Below are 18,361 nucleotides of genomic sequence, written 5' to 3'. Positions count from 1 at the left end.
GAAAGGCCCTAGCAAAAGTACTTCTTAACTACAATGACCGTGATCTAGTGCCAAGAGATGCCCCTCCATCCTACCATCAAGTGCTCCGTCGAGTACAATCAGCGGCAAAGTACTGGATGAAATGGTTTGAGGCATTTTTGAATCTGTAAGGTACCAACTATACTGTGCCTATGAGTTCGTGAGCAACCGAGGATGTCGACCTACACTTTATATACGTATTCGAAGCGCCCTACCTGACCAGACTGACACCCATGACAGTTCATCCAAGGGATGCTTGATGTTACTGATATTCCTATTCCTGCTCCATATGAAGTAGGAGTATGACACACTATCAAGACTGAGGAAGCCCAGTTCTATAGGCAGTAGAGAACTACTGCTTTGAAGCTTGGTTTCTACACTATGAGTTAATAGTTATATTACCTTAATATCGTACAATGACGGATCATCGGAGAATGTAAAGCTGGGTGAAGATCTAGAGTCATGCAAGCCGCTTCTATTCATAGCTTAGTGCTTTAAGCCGACTGTCTCCGAGATCGCTCCCAACGAGTCTGCGCAGCCATGATGAGCGAGCACAATTCAAAGAGTCAAACGATCAACAATTACAGTACTCGGTGCATACCTATGTAGGTGCTTTGACACTTCAGCTCTCTTTCCCAGCCAGCACATGGCCATTTCCCCGTTGCTAGTCTACGTACAGTACCTAGCGTAGCATTGCCGTTTTAAGGTGTCGGGAAGGGCATCGTCATCATGCAGCGACGTCACCTGGACCGAGCCACCCACAATCTTTCTGCAAACACGCCAAAAGGACCTCACGCTCCCCGGGCGATCTTTGACGATCTTAAGGCCAGCCATCCTATTGAACCAGCAATAATTAAGCATCGCCATGTCTTGGCCTCCCCCCCTGCACAGCCTTGCTGATGCCCATGAGGTCACGGAGCAGAGCCAAGCGTTGGGCGTGTTCAGCAGCCATGGATGTCGGGCGCCTGCTCTTATTGCCGCCTCGCCCTGGTGACTGAGACCTTCCTGTCTTGCGACTTTAATAAACATTGTCTTGGCCCTCGCTGCCTGCTCCGCCTTGACGTCCTACTCCGAAACCTGACCTCAAACATCCACGCGACCCCACGACTCCTGATACAGTTCCTCCGTTCTCAAGACTCATTCTTTGCACGCGACCTCCTCGTTCTTTGCCTCACCGCAGTCTGGGACATCACTCACAGCAGAAACCTACATCCCATATACCTGTCGCGGCCACCCGGGCCGTTTCTCCCTCCTTCACAATGCCAGAAACAGAATTCAGCCCGTCCTCGTTTGCAGGCGACATGCAGCTACGAACAAGAAAGGCGCGCAACTTTGACAAGGTCGAGCACGACCTGCCCGACCCTAGAAACCCAGCTTTGCAGCGAGTTCAGACCGCGGCGCTCGCTGCCCCTATTAACATCTCGGGATGGCTTTCCCGTCTCGCGAACCTGAACCCTTTTGGCAAGGCTGTCGATAGCGGCGATATTGTCTGGCTCTTTGATAACACGGCGTACCGGAATCCAGACACGAATGAGTGGGAGGCCGAGTTTGTTGCCGCTGTGTTCGAGAACGAGCCCAAGTGTCGTGTTGCAGACATTGTATCGAGCATCGCCAAGACGTTGGGTATTGCAGAAGATGCAGCGGAGCGCGATGTCATCGAGGAGAGGATAATTCCGTTCCTCTGGGATATCCAGGCAGCGAGAGTGTTTTGGCTGGAGCACCGTAAGAAGGAGTTGAGGTTGGGGCCGACGAGTGTCAACGGCATCACGACGAGTGTCATGCCCCTCGAGCGCTATCATAAGGGATCTGTGGTCGATGCGACGGCTCTGGTTCCTAGGGAGGTCAGGGGCATACTAGATATGCAGACTTATTATGCTGGGCCTGAAGGATGGGGCGTCATTTCAGGTTTGTCTTTAGCCCATGTGTCAGTATGAGCGACCACTAACATTCCGTACCTAGATATTGACGACACTATCAAAGTCACCATGACATCCGATCCTCTGGGAATTCTCAAGTCCACCTTTGTCGACGAACCCACTCCAGTTCCCGGAATGCCTGAGCTCTACTCGGATCTTCAGTCCCTCCTACCCCGCGACACTCCTTGGTTTTATCTTTCCGCTTCGCCCTACAACTTGTATCCGCTGTTGCGTGACTTTCGTGATCGTTACTTTCCACAAGGCACACTTGTGCTAAGAGACTCGAGTTGGCGGACCGTTGCGGGCTTGTTGTCGGCGTTGACGATGGGGACGGAGGAGTACAAGGCCGATCGCATGAAGAAGGTTCACTCGTGGTTACCGAAGAGGAAGATGATTGTGATTGGAGACTCTACGCAGTCTGATCCAGAGGCTTACGGCGAAGTGTAAGTTGCCCTGATTTTGAGCTGTTGTCTCTTACTAACGAGATGCACAGATACCGAGCCTTCCCCCACTGGATCAAGATGATCCTCATCCGCAAGGCCACCGATGTCGCCTCATTTGGCATCGAAGAGAAGAACCAACCTGAGCGCTTTGAGAAGGCGTTTAAGGGTGTGTCACGCGAGGCTTGGCATGTCTTTGAGGATCCGAGCGAGTGTCGGCGGATTGTGCGTGATGTCGTTCGCAAGAGGTCGTGGTAGGCTTTGTACAGGACCGTTTACTTGATTCAGTAGTTCTATCCTTAGTTCCGGCTTAAAGGCGAGTTGTACAAGTATTGGGTTTGTGAGGGCAAGTTTGGGTACGGGTTTTGCTGTGGCCGGCGTGTTTTGGTTTGAATGGTGCTTGTTTCTGGTAGTTCTTCGAGTCCGCCTTGATACTCTGGTTGGATAGTATCTTGGCCTTTGAGTAGTTATTCCTGGGTAACAATAAATAACAGGTGTAAATTGTGTCAAGCACAAGTATTCGTGTTCTCTTTTATTCTTGAATCCTTTTGCCCACGAATGCATCATTTCTGTCATCACATCTGTGTCATTCTGTCTCGACCTCGTCCCTCGATGTCTCCCTCTCCTTGTGTGCCATTTAGTCCGTTGTGATCTGATAAATCACTCTAATTTTCCCAGGTCGTGCTCACCCTCCCTTCTTTTTCTAAATTACACAATCAGCAGATATTATCCTGAGCTGGGATGTATATAGTCCTCATCCCACAGCTCCCTCGTATCCTGAATCCTGGCCAATTGTGTGGATGAATAAGACTCGTCGCTTCGCCAATAAATCTCGACTTTATTGTTGTCTACGCCGCCGCGCAGCTCCCGCTCAACCGACGTCCTTGCAAGGTTTGGCAGGAAAAAGTGGAATTGAGGGCCATCCGCGAGCACCTTCTCTTGGGCGAACTTGATTAATAAAGCATCTACTGGGTCCATATCGATTTGACAATCAAGGCTGCTCGCTTTGAGGTTCACAAGCCAGTATAATAGCAACGTGGGGCTGGTGTGGCCTCTATGAGAGGCAGGTGAGTGGCGATCGAGCTCGAAAGCGAGACTGAAGTTTAAGTTGGTGATGAGATCTATGTAGCGTCCGGCGACGTCGACAAAAGCCCAGTAGGTAGCGGTATGGCTGTAGGAGAGATAATTGGAGCCGTAGAGAATAGGAATGCCTTCTTCGAAGCTGAAGTCAAGTCAGGGCCCTGGCTACAATCCGTCAAAGTCAGGCGTACTCACGCATACTTGCAGGTAAACATGATGCTAGCGGACAAATAGTACCACTCGTGATGCTCCTCGCTGTGCTTATGAGGCGGAGCCTTGATGTCCTGTTGGCAGACGCAATGTGCCCAGCCAGGGATCTTCCTCCGAGGGGGTGCACCTTCTCTGGTATAAGAGAACTCAGGCTTCAGATACGCGGACGAATGAAAGAAGACGTGGACGAGGCGAGATCCGAAGAGCTCCGTGTAGATCATCTTTCGGATCTCTGGGGGAAGCTTCTTGAAGAAGGGGGACTTGGGTTGGTCGCCGACCTTGGGGAAAACTACCGACGGCATTGTGGATAGGTCGAAAAGAGGATGATTCAGGATGCCCAAATATAGATAGGCAGATAAGGATTTACGGAGAAAATGGTGGGAGAACTTGGGGTTAATATAGAAGTCAGTAGTGACAGAATTAAACTGTCCATGTACAGTCTGAGCAAACATGGCCTAGTATTGCGACGGCAAGACGTGGAAACCTGCAGGAGAATCTCCAGAAATAGCGGATACTCACTATCGCGGCAGTCTTGAAATGCCCTGCGCATGGCGTCCTGGGTCTCGCTACTGGTGATGCAGTCCTGAATAGCCCGTTTGCAGGCGAGATGCAGTCTCGAGTGGTCACATCGGCGAGTACCCGAGCCATGATGGAGCGTAGAATTGGAAGCAAGCAAGATATCCTCGGGCCCCTGCATCAAGTTTGACTTCCCTTGTTTGGACCGTGTCCGGCTCCAATGGTTGTGCGCGGAACAGAGCATCCATCCATATGCAGCCAAACGTTGGATCAAACACGGCTTCCCATTTGATGAGCGAGACTGAGGTCACCTGGCTCTCCATGAATATCATGACTATGATGAGAATAGAATTGATTCAGAATATAGACATGACTAGATAAAATTTGATATTATTTTATAAATTTATCATCTTCTGGGTATTAGAGGACGACAAGTCTATACCTTGGCACTGGCGTCTCACTTTTTACTTGAACCGGGTCATAAGGTCAATATGCAGATTTATAGTAATTATCCTTGCAAAGTTCTTTTCACTCCTGGTTCCATGTCTCTGTCTCATGTCGTCCCAGTTTGCTTGTTCTGAAGCTCCCCTCAATCCTCTGTTTCTTCGTCCAACTCCTCATCCTCTTCATCAGCATAATGAAAGAACGTGATATTGACAGGTGGAGTTCCCAAGCCGACAGGAGCCACCCTCTGCAGCGAGTATTCAAACCCGTCTTTCAGCCTGTAGTGCAGGTCAATGTCCAGGCGACAACGGTCCACGCCGAAGAAGACGTCAAGGAACTCTCCTGCAAAGCACGCTACCAGACTACCCATCGCCCGCTCGTGGGTTATTTCCTCGGCTTTCCGGGGGTCATAGTTCGGCGAGCTTTTGACTGAAAAGTTGATTCGCAGCTCGACGGGTGTCTGCCGCTTCTCCAGGGCCTGGGTGATGGTGTCAAGCTCCCCTGCCATCGGTCTCACATCGTCACCCCCGAAAACCATGGTGTTCGAGTACACCTCGATGTATCTGATGAGGCTGGCGGGGAGGAAGGTGTCTTGGAAGTGGCTCATGTTGTGGCCCCCATCAAAGGCAAAGACGTTGGAGGTGTACAACAGATGAACCCCTTCTTCAAACCTGGGTTGAACTTAGTCTAATGAATGATCAGTCACATGGAGAAACACTTACGCCTGCTTGCAGGTGCGAAGGATCTGTGTGGCCAGACGACACGACTTGTCCTTGTCCTCGTGGTGAGGATGGGCAGCATCATCATTGTCGAGGATCTCTCGGACGCAGACATGGTGCGTCCAGCAGCGTGAAACATGCATCGACATATCCTTCTGAGGAGTGATGTAGTGAGTCTCTTTGGAAATAATGTGAACTCGGCGATCCCCAAAGGCCTCGCGGTAGATGCAGCGGCGGATCTCGGGAGGGAACTTGGTAAAGAAGGGCGATCCATCCTGGACGCGACACTCGCTGGATCTGGAAACGTCGGACATTTTGGGTATGGAGAACGAGATGTTGGAATGTCTGATGTTGAGATTTGCTGTGAAGAAGAATGTCGAGTTGAAGATTTGGAAGAGAAGAAGGGAGCAAGAGAAAGGGTAATTAGAGATCTTTTTTAAGATGTTTCGAAATATCCCTTTTAGGAAGAATAACATGAGTCCTTTGGGAGGACGAAAATGGAAGTTTATTCGTTTGGAGTGGCAGGCAGCTGGCCACCAGTTTTAGCCCTGAGGTGTTTACATGAGGTTATCATCATCCTACTTACGCCTGACCAGCAAGTGCCTGCCAATATCTAAGCATTTCCGTCTCATCATGATCCACATCAGTCATGCAGCCATTACTGTCATCCTAAGAGTAGTCTTCACTGTCATCGTCCCGGTCGTACTCGTCCTCATCCTCATCTTCATCTTCCTCTCCATCGTCATCCCCCTCTCCGTCGTTCGGGTCAGGCTCGCTCCCATCCTTAACAAACTCCAGCCTAAGGCGATCCTCTTTTTCCAAGACCAGCCCCATCCCGTCTTCTAGCATCTTGGGTGCCCAAAACTTGGGCCGGACTCTCGGGTTCTTCATCAGCTGCTGAATGGCAGCCAGCGCCGTGTTGAAGTTGGCGTATCTCTTCTTTCTGCGCACGTGATTCATGTCCCATCTCATGCGCAGCTTGAAATCTCCCGTCCAGTTGGAGAGCTCCTCACACATTGGCTGAATGAGGTGAGTGTCGTAGTAGTGGAACTGGACGCAGACATCGAGACTCCGGACAGAGTTTTGGAAGCTGTCGGGGACCAGGTGGAAAAAGAAAGAGCAGTCGGTCTGGTCGGAGAACAGCAACTTGTTGGATTTGAACAGCAGTGTAGCCCCCTCGTTATATCTGAAGCAGCACGGTTCGTCAGCATCCTCTTCGACTTTTGTTTGCTACGAGACTCACGCCATCTGGCAAGTGTAGAGAAGGTTAGTGGACAGTCTACGCTTCTCTTCACCCACGTCTGGGCATTCGGAATGAGGCGGCGCATCGTCTGGCTGTCGACAAGTGTAAAAGAAGTACTTCGGGGCGTTTATTCGCCGTCCAGGAACAACATGGACTGAGCGAGAACCAAAGGCCTCCAAGTAGATCAGACGCCGGACATCGGGGATGGTCTTTTGGAAGAACAAGGACTGCTCTTGCGCGTTGACAGGGCCGGGATTATCAATCTGATCCCGTGTTTCAAAGTTCATAAGCATGATGCTAAAAGGGAGCGCTCAATGGTGGCTGCATATGCATCAAGGGTAGGGACGTGGCGGAAGGGGGAGATGGTGAGAATGAAGAAGTGAAGAGAAGAGAGATGGATTTGGTGCATAAAATATTAGTAGAAAGTAGGCAGCCAGTCGAGCACAATGATTCACTGTGAAGAAAACAAGCAAACAAAAAAGAACATATCAACCGTGCCTGGTGCCCATCTACAAACAAAGCATTCTTCCCATTATGCAGCAAGCGCTCTCTCTCTCTCTCTCTCTCTCCTCTATATCTCAAAGTTCATCTGCAAAGTCAAATTCCACTCTTCCTTCAACCCAAAGCCCAGCTCTGGACGCCTTCTTGCAGCTGAGTATCCCCCGTCCTCCCGCCTCCTCCCCGCGGGACACCCGTACCGTGCAGAACTTATTTGCTTCTGGAAGTATAGGCAAGCTGCCGTATCTCTCTGGATCAGTTGGAGCCAGTGAATCCTCTTCAAACTGGACACCTGCATAGAAGCCGTTTTCTTCCATGTCGACCACCACACGTGCAATCTTGGCGACCACAACACTACTCCAGATGCCTTCTCTGTATGGAGCCACTGTGAGCAAACCAATAGCTTGTCGTCTGAGCCTCGGGTTGCGGCACTTTACAGCCGTGTAATACAATGGAGATATGATGCCGAGGTCGAAAGTCACCCTAGGTCCGGTGACGCTACGGTGACCCTCGAAGGGGCCACCCACAGCGAATCCGTTCATGTTCCACATTTTCAACGTTTGGTCGATGATGGATGCAAATTGTTCAATGTGTTTGTCAAAGGCACATTCGTGAGGGGCCTGGGTTGTAGAAATCATGATGGATGCCATGGTGTGGAACATGCGAAGCATAAAGACGCCGTAGATGGTGCGATGGTTGGGTTGGGATAGCAGGTCTTGGAGACTTGCTTCGTATGCACGTATCCAAGCCGATGAAGCTCGCTCTAGAGTGGCAAGCTGATGGATATCGCCTGGACATCTGTAATTGTCCGATTCAGAGTCCTCCGAGAGTCGTACAGCGCCAATGAGTAACATGTCGAGGTGACGCCTGGCTTCGCGAAAGGACCCAAAGGTCTTTGGCATCTCAGTTGATATCCAGGCCTCCTTTGTCAGGTCCGACAAGCTTCTTGATCCCTCTATGAGCATCGACCGCATGTAAGCTCGAGTAAGCGGCTCAGCCAAATCAGGCTCAACTTCATACCCGCAGTTCTGCGCCCGACGGACAAGAACAAACCCATTCCTGAGGTGGGTCGCCGCCGCTTTGTGATTCCCCTGAACAAGTTCAAACGCCGTCGCAAGGACACAAACAATGAGCCCGCTCCGAAGCAGCCGCTTTTCGGTCCTGGGCAGCTGCATTTGCAGCATATCCAGCACTTTGGCATGCTGCTTGACAGCAAAGCCCTGGTCTTGTCTGTTTGCCACATCGGCACTGGCGTGGTTCTGCAGCATCCCGTCGCAGATAGTCTGAGCCCTGCTCTTGTATGCAGCGCCCAAAGCGGATGCTCCGTGAAGAACAACAAGTTCTGAAGAGCTTGCCTGAAAGACCAAGGATTCCCAAAAGGAAGAGGGAAAGGCACCTGCCAGCTTGGAGGCGGCGATGACACGAAAGAAGTCAAAGTGCCCCATTTCCTCTTGAGATGCCATCGGCGGGATAGGGGTGTTTAGCTTTGATAGTGAGGTGCATTGGATGGGAGATGCCCGTCCTTCATCCCATATCCCGTAGCCAGCGCAGAGACGACCAGATGATAGACACTTGTTACATGATGGTTTCCCTTCATCGCACTTGATACGGCGAAGTCTAAGATGATTAGCATGTGCAGGTGTATTTCCTCGGCACCACTTACTTGCATGTTTTGCAGCCAGTCTTGACCTTTTGCCGCCTTCTCGGGCTTAGTACGTCAACATCCATCTCTGACGGGAACTTGCTTCTAAGACCGGTGACTTTGCTAGCTCGTGGCAAACCAACGCATTTAAGCTTATACTCCCACGGCAATAGCCTATCTCCGGAGAATGGCCTCGCATTTCCTTGACGCTGACTGGTCCACAAGGCTGTATCAATATTGCACCACAAGCGTCTCTTACACGGGATATCCAAGCTCGGGAATGTCATCCAATCGGTTTACGTCTTTTGTTTAATGTTTCATCGGCTTACATGTAAGCCGAGACATGGCAAAGCCTAAACAGACGGCCTCTTACACCCCGTCTACCCTTGTATTGCGTCTCTGCTAATAATCACATCAATACTCAGAGCCTTCCATTTTAATGCCTGAACAAGAGGCCTTCACTCCGTCTTCTATCACGGGTGGATGCCTGTGCGGCGCCATCAGATATACTATCAACTTTACGGCAGAATTCCCATGGCCGCCAGTAGTGAGTCTCCCCTTGAAGACACTTGAATTGCCCGCTAGCTAACCAGTCTTCGTCATGCCAATGTACGTAAATTCGTGGACGAGTACCAGGTAAATGCTGACGTCTCAAGGTACCATGTGCCGCAAGTGGACTTCGTCCCTCGTCGCGCAATTCCTCATTCTCTCTCCTGAGCAGCTCACACCAACCCTAAACACATTCCCTTCTTCCAAAGAATACACTTCATCACCTGGCCAACTTCGTGGCTTCTGTAGCGACTGCGGAACGTCTATTGCCTGGCGCTCTGCCGACTGTACCCCCATCTTTGATCTCTACCTGGGCACATTGGATGAAGAATGGCTGGTTGACGGAGAGACGGGAAAGACGCTGGCGATTCCGAATGGGACTCAGTACTGGCTCCAGAATTCCGTTAATGGTGTCACCGACAAGCTCAAGGGTGGGAGGGAGTATCCCGCAGAAGGACCAGACGGGCTATGAGACCTCGATCCTGCATCCAAGACAAGCGATGGACTTTTTTAGAGATAACTCTTCTCAAGGCATTTGCGTTAGGTGTGGGATAGTCAATTTGAAAGATAGTCTGAGAGAAGTTCATATTTAGATCTCTTTTATTAGTTATTTTATTACTATTGCTGTGTTTTGTTTTCACTCCCCTTCCCCTTAAAAGGGGAGTACCTACTTGGGTATTGCTTTCATCCTGATCCAATCTAATCCCCTATGTCCCCGGCTGATACCTATGAACACCCTCCTCTACATTACATCCATGGAAACATCCATCAAGTTATATACCGGCCCTGTAGACGCGACGAATGACGCGGTGAAAAGCGTCGTCATCATCTGAGTCAATCCCTTGGTCCTCGTCTCCCTGCCGATCCGGAAAATGCTCGCTCGCACTGACAAATGAGATCCCGAGTTGATTCAGAGGCGAGCGCGGCTGGATAATCTCCTTGTCACCCTTGTCACCCAAGATTACCTCAACGCTAACCCTCTCCGCAAGCGCCCTTACAGCACGGCCAAACTCCCTCTGGGTTTCCCTTCGCACCTTTTGCTTCTGCCTCTTGGGAGGAGTATCTTCTAGCTCATCGACCACGCGGATCTTTATCGGCTTGTGGGTGCACCAGTTGTACCAGTCACTGAGCGTCGAGACCATGAGTCTGAAGGCGTCAGTCTCCTTTCGCCAAGTCTCTGCTTCACGGAGGTCGATGTGTAGTTCCAGTGAGCGGACGTGGTGCATGTAGTCGATAGCTATGGTGTTAAAGTTGACCACGTCGAGCGACTTCTCAAAGAGAAAGGTGTTTGTGCTGTAGAGAAAGGGGATGCCCTCCTCGTAGCTACAAGCATGTCAGTCTCTCTCCTTATAATAACCCCTTGAAAACGCACCCCCTCTTGCAAGTCCACAGAACATTAGTAGACAAATATCTCCATTTGTGGGTGTACTCATCATGCCCATGAGGAAGAAGCTTGGCCCCAGACCTGCACACGCAGTGAAGCCAGCCCACATGTGTGTGAGGCGGGTGGCCGTGCCTCCAAAACTCTTCACCATGGTTAAAGATGCTGCTATTGGCGAACATGATGTGCACATGGCGGGATCCAAAGAGATGGAGAAAGATCTCGCGCCGGACGTCGGGGTGAAGTTTGGTGAAGAACTTGGAGTGGCTCTGTTCGTCGCCTGTGACGAATCGAACCATCGTGGCTGTGATAGATGATGTCCCGACTTTCTTGTTGGTTGAGGGAATGTTCTCAGTTGCAGGGTTGCAAGGTTGACGTATTTAATAGTCTCCTGGGAGGTCCAGTTGTGAAGTGAAGAACTGCACAAAGCAGTAGGAGGTGAAAAGAAGAAAGACACGATGGATGAGTGAAACAACGACAGAATTAACAGTCTTCAACCCTCACTCACTCTTCAAGAGTCTTGCAAGCGGCCTTTATTCACCAAATGTCCTTGCGTCTCCTTTCCACACAAAGAGACATCATTCCCTGTGAATGCATGAGATCTAGTACAAACCACCAAGCCTCTTCAACCCGACACGTCCCAAGTAGGTTCTATACCACCTCCCACTCTATAATCGGCTCTGCTGCTGCTACTGTTGCTTTTAACAAATCAAGCCGTTTGAGTTCCTCTGGTCCAGCCAAGTCAAGCGGTCTGGCAGCGTCGACAATTCGGCTGATTTCCTCAAATTCAGCCCAGGTGACCCATCCGATCCTTATCCCCCGCATCTCCCGAGCCCTCAGCTCCTTAAGTAGAATCCCCAAAGTCTTCCTCTTCTCGACGTTGAAAAGGATCTCAAAGGTGATCTCGTCGCTCATCCTCGGCCACAGCATCGGATTGAGAGCCCAGGGAAGGAAGAACTCCTCTCTCTTAAAGGGGTCCTTTATCTCGCAAGTGAGGCGCCCCGACAGTTGATAAACAAGTTTCATTTTGTTCTCGCAGCGCAGCTTCGCGGATCTCAGATATGGCATGGCGCGAAGTTTCTCCCATGTTTGTTCCCACCGCCATAGGTCCACTGCGAGGGGAATACGCAGGTCGACCTTGCGGATGAGATCCCACCGCAGTACCTTGATACTATCCATCCATCTATCCAGACCGGCGTCTTGGCTAAACTTGAAGACGTTGGTTGAGTAAAGCGTGCCGATGCCCTCCTTGTATGCCCTCTGACACGTGCCTAGTAATGATGTGTGGGAGTGGTGCCTTTGACACCTATAATCAATATTAACAATTACACAACCAAATAGATACTGGTAGATCAGGTTGCGGATGTCCTCATTGAGGAGGGTAAAAAATGCCGACTGTGCCTGAAGATTCATCTGAGGTTTCTTTGATTGTCTGATTGTCAATATCTGAGATGTAGCCATCTTCGCAACAAAGTGACCATGTCGAGCCGTAGTGAAGCGGGTTGAGTTGCTTCGCTTGCAAATCAATGATGAACAGGTAAACAATGACGAAGTAGAGTTTCTGGCGGACAAAATATCATGTTCGACTCCATATGGTTCCGGGCGCTCGCGCCTTTCTATACTTCTAGACAACCTTCACAGTAGACTTTTTTCATCCTTTAGACTTCCTCCCGTGCAGAGAGACCAGATCCAACAAAACCCTATAACGCCCGAATCCACCAAACTCGCTCACGCTCACAAATTTCAGGCAAGCATCTTCCTGAGAACCTCAATCTGCTCCAGAACCGTGGCCTTGCTGGTGCCACCCTTGGCCGATCGGCTCTCGACGCTCGTCTCGTAGTTGAAGACATCAGCAATGTCCTCCTCGAATCGCTCATCGATGGCCTTGATCTGCTCGTACGAGAACTCGTTCATGGGGATGCCCGTCTCCTCCGACTTGGCCACGCATCGGCCCGAGATGTGGTGAGTCTCACGGAACGGCACGCCCTTGCGGACAAGGTAGTCAGCCACATCGGTGGCCAACATGAAGGGGTCGAGGGCCGCCTTCATCTTCTCAGGGTTGACAGTTAGGGTAGCGAGGACACCGTTGGCGATCTGAATGCTGTCCGAAACAGTCTTAACATGGTCCATCATGGGCTCGAGACTCTCCTGGAGATCCTTGTTGTAGGTGCTGGGGAGACCCTTCTGGGTCATCATGAAACCAGCCATGTGGCCAAAGGCACGGCCAGCCTTTCCTCGGAGGAGCTCCAAGCTGTCGGCGTTCTTCTTCTGGGGCATAAGAGAGCTGCCAGTAGAGTAGGCATCCGAGAGACGGACAAAGCCAAACTCGGCAGTGTTGTAAACGATAAGATCCTCAGCCCATCGAGAAATGTGCTGCATGAACATGCTTCCCCACTGAAGGAACTCGGAGACAAAGTCTCGGTCAGCGACACCACCCATCGAGTTCCAGAGGAGGCCGTCAAAGCCCAGCTCCTCGGCCATCATATCACGATCAATGTTGAAGGGGTTGCCAGCAAGGGCACCGCAGCCGAGAGGGCTTCGGTTGACACGCTTGATGGTCTCGCGGAGGCGGTCCAGGTCAGCGGCAAAGGCCAGACCGTAGGACAGCATCCAGTGACTCCAGCGGACGGGCTGAGCTCGCTGAAGGTGGGTGTAGCCGGGCATGATGTACTCGATCTCGTTCTCGGCGCGGGCGGCGATCACCTTGAGGAAGTTGACGAGGTGCTCATCGATCTTTCGGAGCTCGTCTCGGAGCCACATTCGCATGTCGCAGACAACCTGCTCATTGCGGCTGCGGCCGGTGTGAAGCTTGCCAGCAATGTTCTTGCCGATGATCTCGCCCAGTCGGCGCTCGTTGGCAGTGTGGATGTCCTCCTGTAGAGGTGGTCAGAGATGGCGCCAGTGATAACAAGGGTGTGTCACTGACATCGACACCAGAGATAATGGTAAAGGAGTCAGTCTCCCACTCCTTCTGGACCTCGAGGAGACCCTCCCTGATCTTCTCAAACTCCTCCTGGGTGATGATGCCAGACTTTGCGTTGGCGCGGGCAAAGGCGATGCTGCCGAGAATGTCCTGCTTGTAGAGGACACGGTCAAAGAAGATACTCTCGTTGTACTTGACCATCAGGGGGTCGAGGCCGCCTGAGCTCGAGGTCAGCTCAATCCCATCGTTTTGCGATCATGACCACGGAGGGAGTCATACCAGTGAATCGGCCACCCCAGAGCATGCTGCCCTCAGGCTTGGAGTCGGACGCCATGCTGTAGATTGTGAAGGTGAATACGGGTGCGACTAGGAGTCAATTGACGATCAAGTGTCACAGAGAGATCAAAGTGTCGAGGAATGCGTTGGTTGCAAGTATTTTGAAAGGTTGAGCAAAAGTTTTGAGCCCAGGGTTGGATTGATCCTATCACATTGCAGCGCCCGCACGCACGAGATGCGTCACAGTTTCCCAACTGTTTTCTTTTCCGAGTTACGGAGCACTTCAAGCTGGGAATTCAGCCGCACGGGCCAGATTTTGAATGGGCAGTGGAATTTTTGTGGGCGGGAGACAGTCATTTTCAGCGAATTCGCTTGGTCAAAAACTACAGAGGGCTCAGGGGATTGGCCGATGCTGGCCGGCTACCCCAGACAAGAGCTTGAGGTCAAGTTGTCTGTCTTGATTGGAGGATGGTGATTGGCTGATTGCTTCAACTCTTTTATCTTATCGGAGGTTGGGGGAGGGGGAGGGGAAACGCACAGAGCAATTCTGCGAATATTGCCCTAGAGTGGGAGGTGACGCAGGTAGAGGCGACACAGGTAGGAAGAGAAACAGTGGCTGAACAGAGTGTAACTGAGGTTATAAATAATATTTGAAATTAAGGGCATCAGTGTGTACTCTTGAAGGAGAAGACAAGTCCCTTCATCCCTCAGTAACATATGCAAAGGTACTCGAGGGAAGGAGATGAAAGAGAGAGAATTAACCCCATCTCAAACAAAACCACGGAGGAGCTCCTCTTGCTCATTTCACGTGCAACAGATCTTACCGTCACCTAAACTAAAAAGGCCGGCGGGATCTGATGTCGAGGCAAGGAAAAATAAGCTAAAAACCCACGAGCCAATTCCGTTGGAGTGACACGGCATCCATCCATCGCATCGCGCACAGACCCCAGGGCCAACCTCCCCCCAGGTCCAGGATGCCGGTCCCGGTGCCAGCCTTTTCGTGAACAGCATGGGGGAGAGACAGACAGATGGATGATGACTCGGTCATTTTAGAAAGAATACGCGAGGGGTTGTTGGTTTGGGGGATGTGCAGAGGGACTCTAACCAGGTTACCCGTTTACCCCAGATTCAGACAGGAAGGGGGAGGGCACGGCGTGCATCGGGATTGTCAGTCCGATGTTATTGACACCTTTTGCAAGTTCACGGAAATTCGGGAGACTCGCCCTGTTTCCCCTAGGAGATGCCTCGGGTTCTCTTTCCAATGTCCTGCAGGAGCAGCTGAAATGTGACGGGAGTGTGTGTGTCTGCCTGCAGACTGGAGATGGGGAGAGGTACGTACCGCCCATCTCTTATCCAGATGTAATCTCCATCTGTCATAACCAAGACGAGGCCTGGGATTGGTCGAAACGCCATCTTTGATTCAGAGATATCAACTTTTTTTTTTCTCTTGCTTCAAACCACATGTCAATGATTTGTTTTGATGGGATGTTACTTTTCCTGCCGTGCCACGTCTTTCATTTCCTGTTACTCAATCGTTCAGGTCTTTTCCTCGTGAGACGACAAACTGTCGACATGTGGTGCTTCTTCGGGCGGGTCTGGCCGATCATGACTCTACCCCGTAAAGTCAACGTTGACTTGTAGGCATCACCAACTGGAATTCCACGTCTCAAACAGAATTATTATCAATCAGCCAAGATTCTGCTGCTGCCAGTTCCAAATCCTCATTTCCCCCGTCCCCCCGTATTACTGTGCATACATACACGCGCCCGTTGGTGCGTGTCTCTCGTCTGCACCTGTGTCATACTACCCCAAGTCTGGCCTCGCTTGGATGTTCGGCGCCTTTGAACCAACATTAGCCTGTCTCGAACCATGTGCTTTGGCTGGGGCCGTTTCCGCGTAGGGCGGCTGCTAGTCCAACTCGCAAAACTAAACACACCTCCAATTACGTAGGTAGGGTCCAGCTGGGGAACCTTTTTGATCAACACTCACTATTACACGTATTTTTCTCGGATGGCACGGACAGAGGAAAAGTCGTCAAACATGGACATCTCCAGCTTCACGGTTCCAGCAACATGGTAGATCCCTCATTGGGCTTCCATCACCCACCCGCCCTCGCCTCGTCCATCCCACGCACGAGGCGAGAGAGAAAAAGGTGTGGACGATCACTTTCTTTGGCGTCAGACACACAGACGCCCATCTGTCCGCCTCCATCCCACCCGGCCGCCCGCCAACCAAAAACCCCATGTTTCTGCCCGTCTCCCCCGGACTGCCGAAAGGGGCAATGTTCTCCCCCTCTCCGCGAACGAGAGGGAGTGTGTGCTCTTGTCGCGTCCCGCAGGAACGGCGAGGACGGAGCTGCTGCTGCAGATTGGGTGTGGGTGAGGCTACTCCAACCAAGTGCCGTCAACTCCGACCCGGTTGGCAGTGAAGGATGCATCGGATGCAGGTTGCTATTGTAAGAGACCGGGGGAGGGGGGACACCTGGAGTTGGGGTTGTGATGAGGGGAGGAATAGCATCATTGTCTGGTGGGATTTTTGGTCCGATGTTCGGTTCGGATGAGGAAGCCGACCTGAACCGATGAAACAGGGTCGGTTCTGTGAATGGTGGTATTGTCTTGGTCAACGGTTTCTGTGTGATGAATCAATGTCTGTATGAGTTATCCATGGTTAACACATGTCGATGAAGACATAATTCTAGTGTCAAAGCGAAACTTGTCTCGAGCCTACAGTAGCTGCCTAGTAAACAGAGATGGATGCAAAAAATAATGTAGCGTCCACTCGCTAACGCCGTGAACTAGACGACACCACGCCATCCCGCCCGTCTCCGGCTGCAACCCAAGTGCGAGACGGCTCGATGCACCGACTCGTGCAACAGAGTTTCTCGACGACCCCGGAGCGTGAAGGCCAACTGACAGTGGACAACATGTCGTCGAAAGAGGAGCGCAAAAGCAACGGCGACAACGAGGGCCCCCATGTCCTTGACCTTGTCCCTTGTGAAATCTGGAAGGCAAATGCGAGGGAGCGGAGTCTTGGGTTTTGGGTGTCGTCGACCCATGCATGTCCCGGGCAGTTCGACGACGCCCAGATCCAGCCCAAGCCATGGAGTGAAGGCGTGTGGGTAACGTGGTGGTCGGGCTACAGGTGTACCAATTGTGGCCTGTTTTGGAAAAGGTTGTTCGAGAGGGCTTTTTTTTTTCTCAGTCTGCTCCATTGGAGGGATGGGAGGATCCTTGGTGTGGAAATCTGGTGAGGCAGCGCTAGGCGGTTCTCCACGCCGGCCGAGCGATGGATGGAGCGAGGAGCGCTTCGGCGCGGTACAACTTGGACAATGGAGCTTGCTAAGTTACCTTGGGCCAGAAAATTCCTCAGATCCAATACAAATAAATCTCTCCCTCTCCCTCAGACTTTGTTCACAACTCTTCTTCCCCTTCTTCTCTTACACTCTCAACAATCATCGACTCTTGATCACGCAATCCTCTGGTCCACAGTCTGGGTCTATTCTAATTCACGCCGATTGAAGCTTCCCATCCTCTCGACAACATCTCCCGAACCACCCGGCTTCTTCCAACCACCCACCAAACAACCATCACCATGTTCTCCGCTACCCGAGCTCTTCGACAGGCTGCTGTCCACGCCGAGCGCACTCCCCTCATCAAGTTCCTTGGTCCCCGAACCATTCCTGGTGAGTTTTTACTCTGAGCGTCTAGCTTTCCCAGCGCTCTCATTTCCCCTCCGAGCTTCACCCTCGGCTAACATCTTACAGCCAACATCGACCACTCCCCCAAGCCTCACCCTGCTTCGCCCGCTGGCAAGCTCCCCGAGTCCTGGTCCGGCTACGGCAACGGCAACGCCGCCTCCCGCCACACCAGCTTCAGCTCCTACCGCGACGCCGCCCAGCAGCACGGTCCCCTCCAGAACTCCATCCACGCCAACTCTGGTGTTGGTGGCCGTGCCGGCTCTGCCCTCGGCAACGTCAACGCCCCCGACGGCGTCTACTTTGACGTCTCTGAGCTCCCCGCCCGCTTCCACCGAAAGACCCTGAACGCTGCCGAGATCGAGGCCATCGAGTCTGGCGGCGCCGCCCTCTTCTCCTAAGCTCGCCTTCCCCGCGCTGAGGAGCGAGGAATCACGGGTGGAAGGTGGAATCAGGACGGACCGGACGAACGAATTATCTACGATGACACAGAGAATATGACGATAGCCAGGGGAGCCAACCTGCCTGGAGCACATCTCCCGCACCACATATATATGGTGTACGAGTAAGGCTGAGTGACCAGGCGCACCACGGCATACCTTGACGGTGCTTTGATCGGGATGAGTACGAAAGACCATTCCCATTGAGGGGCACTACCGACTTGGGACATAGCTCCCAGTCACAGCTGGATCCCCCCTTTCGCTTCGAGAAACTGCTGAGGGCACCACGGCATCACCGCCGCCAGAGGTCGTTAATATTGAGGGCTATAAATAGGCACCGCCAGGAGGAGGAGGAAAAAGAGGAGAACAAGA

The 18,361-nt window shown here is 51.8% G+C and overlaps 10 protein-coding genes across 10 annotated transcripts; 3 read left to right on the top strand and 7 right to left on the bottom strand.

The window, feature by feature from the left end:
- Positions 1-1,277: 1,277 nt before the first annotated feature.
- On the top strand, positions 1,278-2,632 carry NCS54_00668700 (DUF2183 domain-containing protein; the record flags this gene model as incomplete). The annotated part of the gene is made up of 3 exons (XM_053152136.1): positions 1,278-1,923; positions 1,978-2,377; positions 2,428-2,632. The coding sequence occupies 3 exons, from the start codon at positions 1,278-1,280 to the stop codon at positions 2,630-2,632; spliced, it is 1,251 nt and encodes a 416-aa protein (XP_053008111.1).
- A 468-nt stretch (positions 2,633-3,100) lies between these two features.
- On the bottom strand, positions 3,101-3,966 carry NCS54_00668600 (Hypothetical protein; the record flags this gene model as incomplete). Its single annotated transcript, XM_053152135.1, has 2 exons — positions 3,101-3,596; positions 3,650-3,966. 2 exons carry the CDS (start codon positions 3,964-3,966, stop codon positions 3,101-3,103), a joined length of 813 nt encoding a protein of 270 aa, XP_053008110.1.
- An 803-nt stretch (positions 3,967-4,769) lies between these two features.
- Positions 4,770-5,657, bottom strand: NCS54_00668500 (Hypothetical protein; the record flags this gene model as incomplete). The annotated part of the gene is made up of 2 exons (XM_053152134.1): positions 4,770-5,295; positions 5,347-5,657. The coding sequence occupies 2 exons, from the start codon at positions 5,655-5,657 to the stop codon at positions 4,770-4,772; spliced, it is 837 nt and encodes a 278-aa protein (XP_053008109.1).
- A 355-nt stretch (positions 5,658-6,012) lies between these two features.
- NCS54_00668400 (Hypothetical protein) lies at positions 6,013-6,879 on the bottom strand (the record flags this gene model as incomplete). Its single annotated transcript, XM_053152133.1, has 2 exons — positions 6,013-6,529; positions 6,587-6,879. 2 exons carry the CDS (start codon positions 6,877-6,879, stop codon positions 6,013-6,015), a joined length of 810 nt encoding a protein of 269 aa, XP_053008108.1.
- A 285-nt stretch (positions 6,880-7,164) lies between these two features.
- Positions 7,165-8,812, bottom strand: NCS54_00668300 (Zn(2)-C6 fungal-type domain-containing protein; the record flags this gene model as incomplete). The annotated part of the gene is made up of 2 exons (XM_053152132.1): positions 7,165-8,701; positions 8,748-8,812. 2 exons carry the CDS (start codon positions 8,810-8,812, stop codon positions 7,165-7,167), a joined length of 1,602 nt encoding a protein of 533 aa, XP_053008107.1.
- A 353-nt stretch (positions 8,813-9,165) lies between these two features.
- Positions 9,166-9,747, top strand: NCS54_00668200 (CENP-V/GFA domain-containing protein; the record flags this gene model as incomplete). The annotated part of the gene is made up of 3 exons (XM_053152131.1): positions 9,166-9,273; positions 9,320-9,335; positions 9,383-9,747. 3 exons carry the CDS (start codon positions 9,166-9,168, stop codon positions 9,745-9,747), a joined length of 489 nt encoding a protein of 162 aa, XP_053008106.1.
- A 301-nt stretch (positions 9,748-10,048) lies between these two features.
- On the bottom strand, positions 10,049-10,955 carry NCS54_00668100 (Hypothetical protein; the record flags this gene model as incomplete). The annotated part of the gene is made up of 2 exons (XM_053152130.1): positions 10,049-10,598; positions 10,648-10,955. The coding sequence occupies 2 exons, from the start codon at positions 10,953-10,955 to the stop codon at positions 10,049-10,051; spliced, it is 858 nt and encodes a 285-aa protein (XP_053008105.1).
- Positions 10,956-11,307: 352 nt separating this feature from the next.
- NCS54_00668000 (Hypothetical protein) lies at positions 11,308-12,117 on the bottom strand (the record flags this gene model as incomplete). Its single annotated transcript, XM_053152129.1, has 2 exons — positions 11,308-11,916; positions 11,986-12,117. The coding sequence occupies 2 exons, from the start codon at positions 12,115-12,117 to the stop codon at positions 11,308-11,310; spliced, it is 741 nt and encodes a 246-aa protein (XP_053008104.1).
- Positions 12,118-12,399: 282 nt separating this feature from the next.
- On the bottom strand, positions 12,400-13,913 carry NCS54_00667900 (Arginosuccinase; the record flags this gene model as incomplete). The annotated part of the gene is made up of 3 exons (XM_053152128.1): positions 12,400-13,530; positions 13,583-13,797; positions 13,859-13,913. The coding sequence occupies 3 exons, from the start codon at positions 13,911-13,913 to the stop codon at positions 12,400-12,402; spliced, it is 1,401 nt and encodes a 466-aa protein (XP_053008103.1).
- A 3,533-nt stretch (positions 13,914-17,446) lies between these two features.
- NCS54_00667800 (Hypothetical protein) lies at positions 17,447-17,950 on the top strand (the record flags this gene model as incomplete). The annotated part of the gene is made up of 2 exons (XM_053152127.1): positions 17,447-17,537; positions 17,619-17,950. The coding sequence occupies 2 exons, from the start codon at positions 17,447-17,449 to the stop codon at positions 17,948-17,950; spliced, it is 423 nt and encodes a 140-aa protein (XP_053008102.1).
- Positions 17,951-18,361: the final 411 nt, after the last annotated feature.

This window comes from Fusarium falciforme, chromosome 5 (assembly GCF_026873545.1).
Source record: "Fusarium falciforme chromosome 5, complete sequence".
In the NCBI taxonomy this organism is placed as follows: domain Eukaryota; kingdom Fungi; phylum Ascomycota; class Sordariomycetes; order Hypocreales; family Nectriaceae; genus Fusarium; species Fusarium falciforme.
The sequence above is the reverse complement of the archived record's forward strand: the minus strand, read 5'-3'. Positions and strand labels throughout refer to the sequence as shown.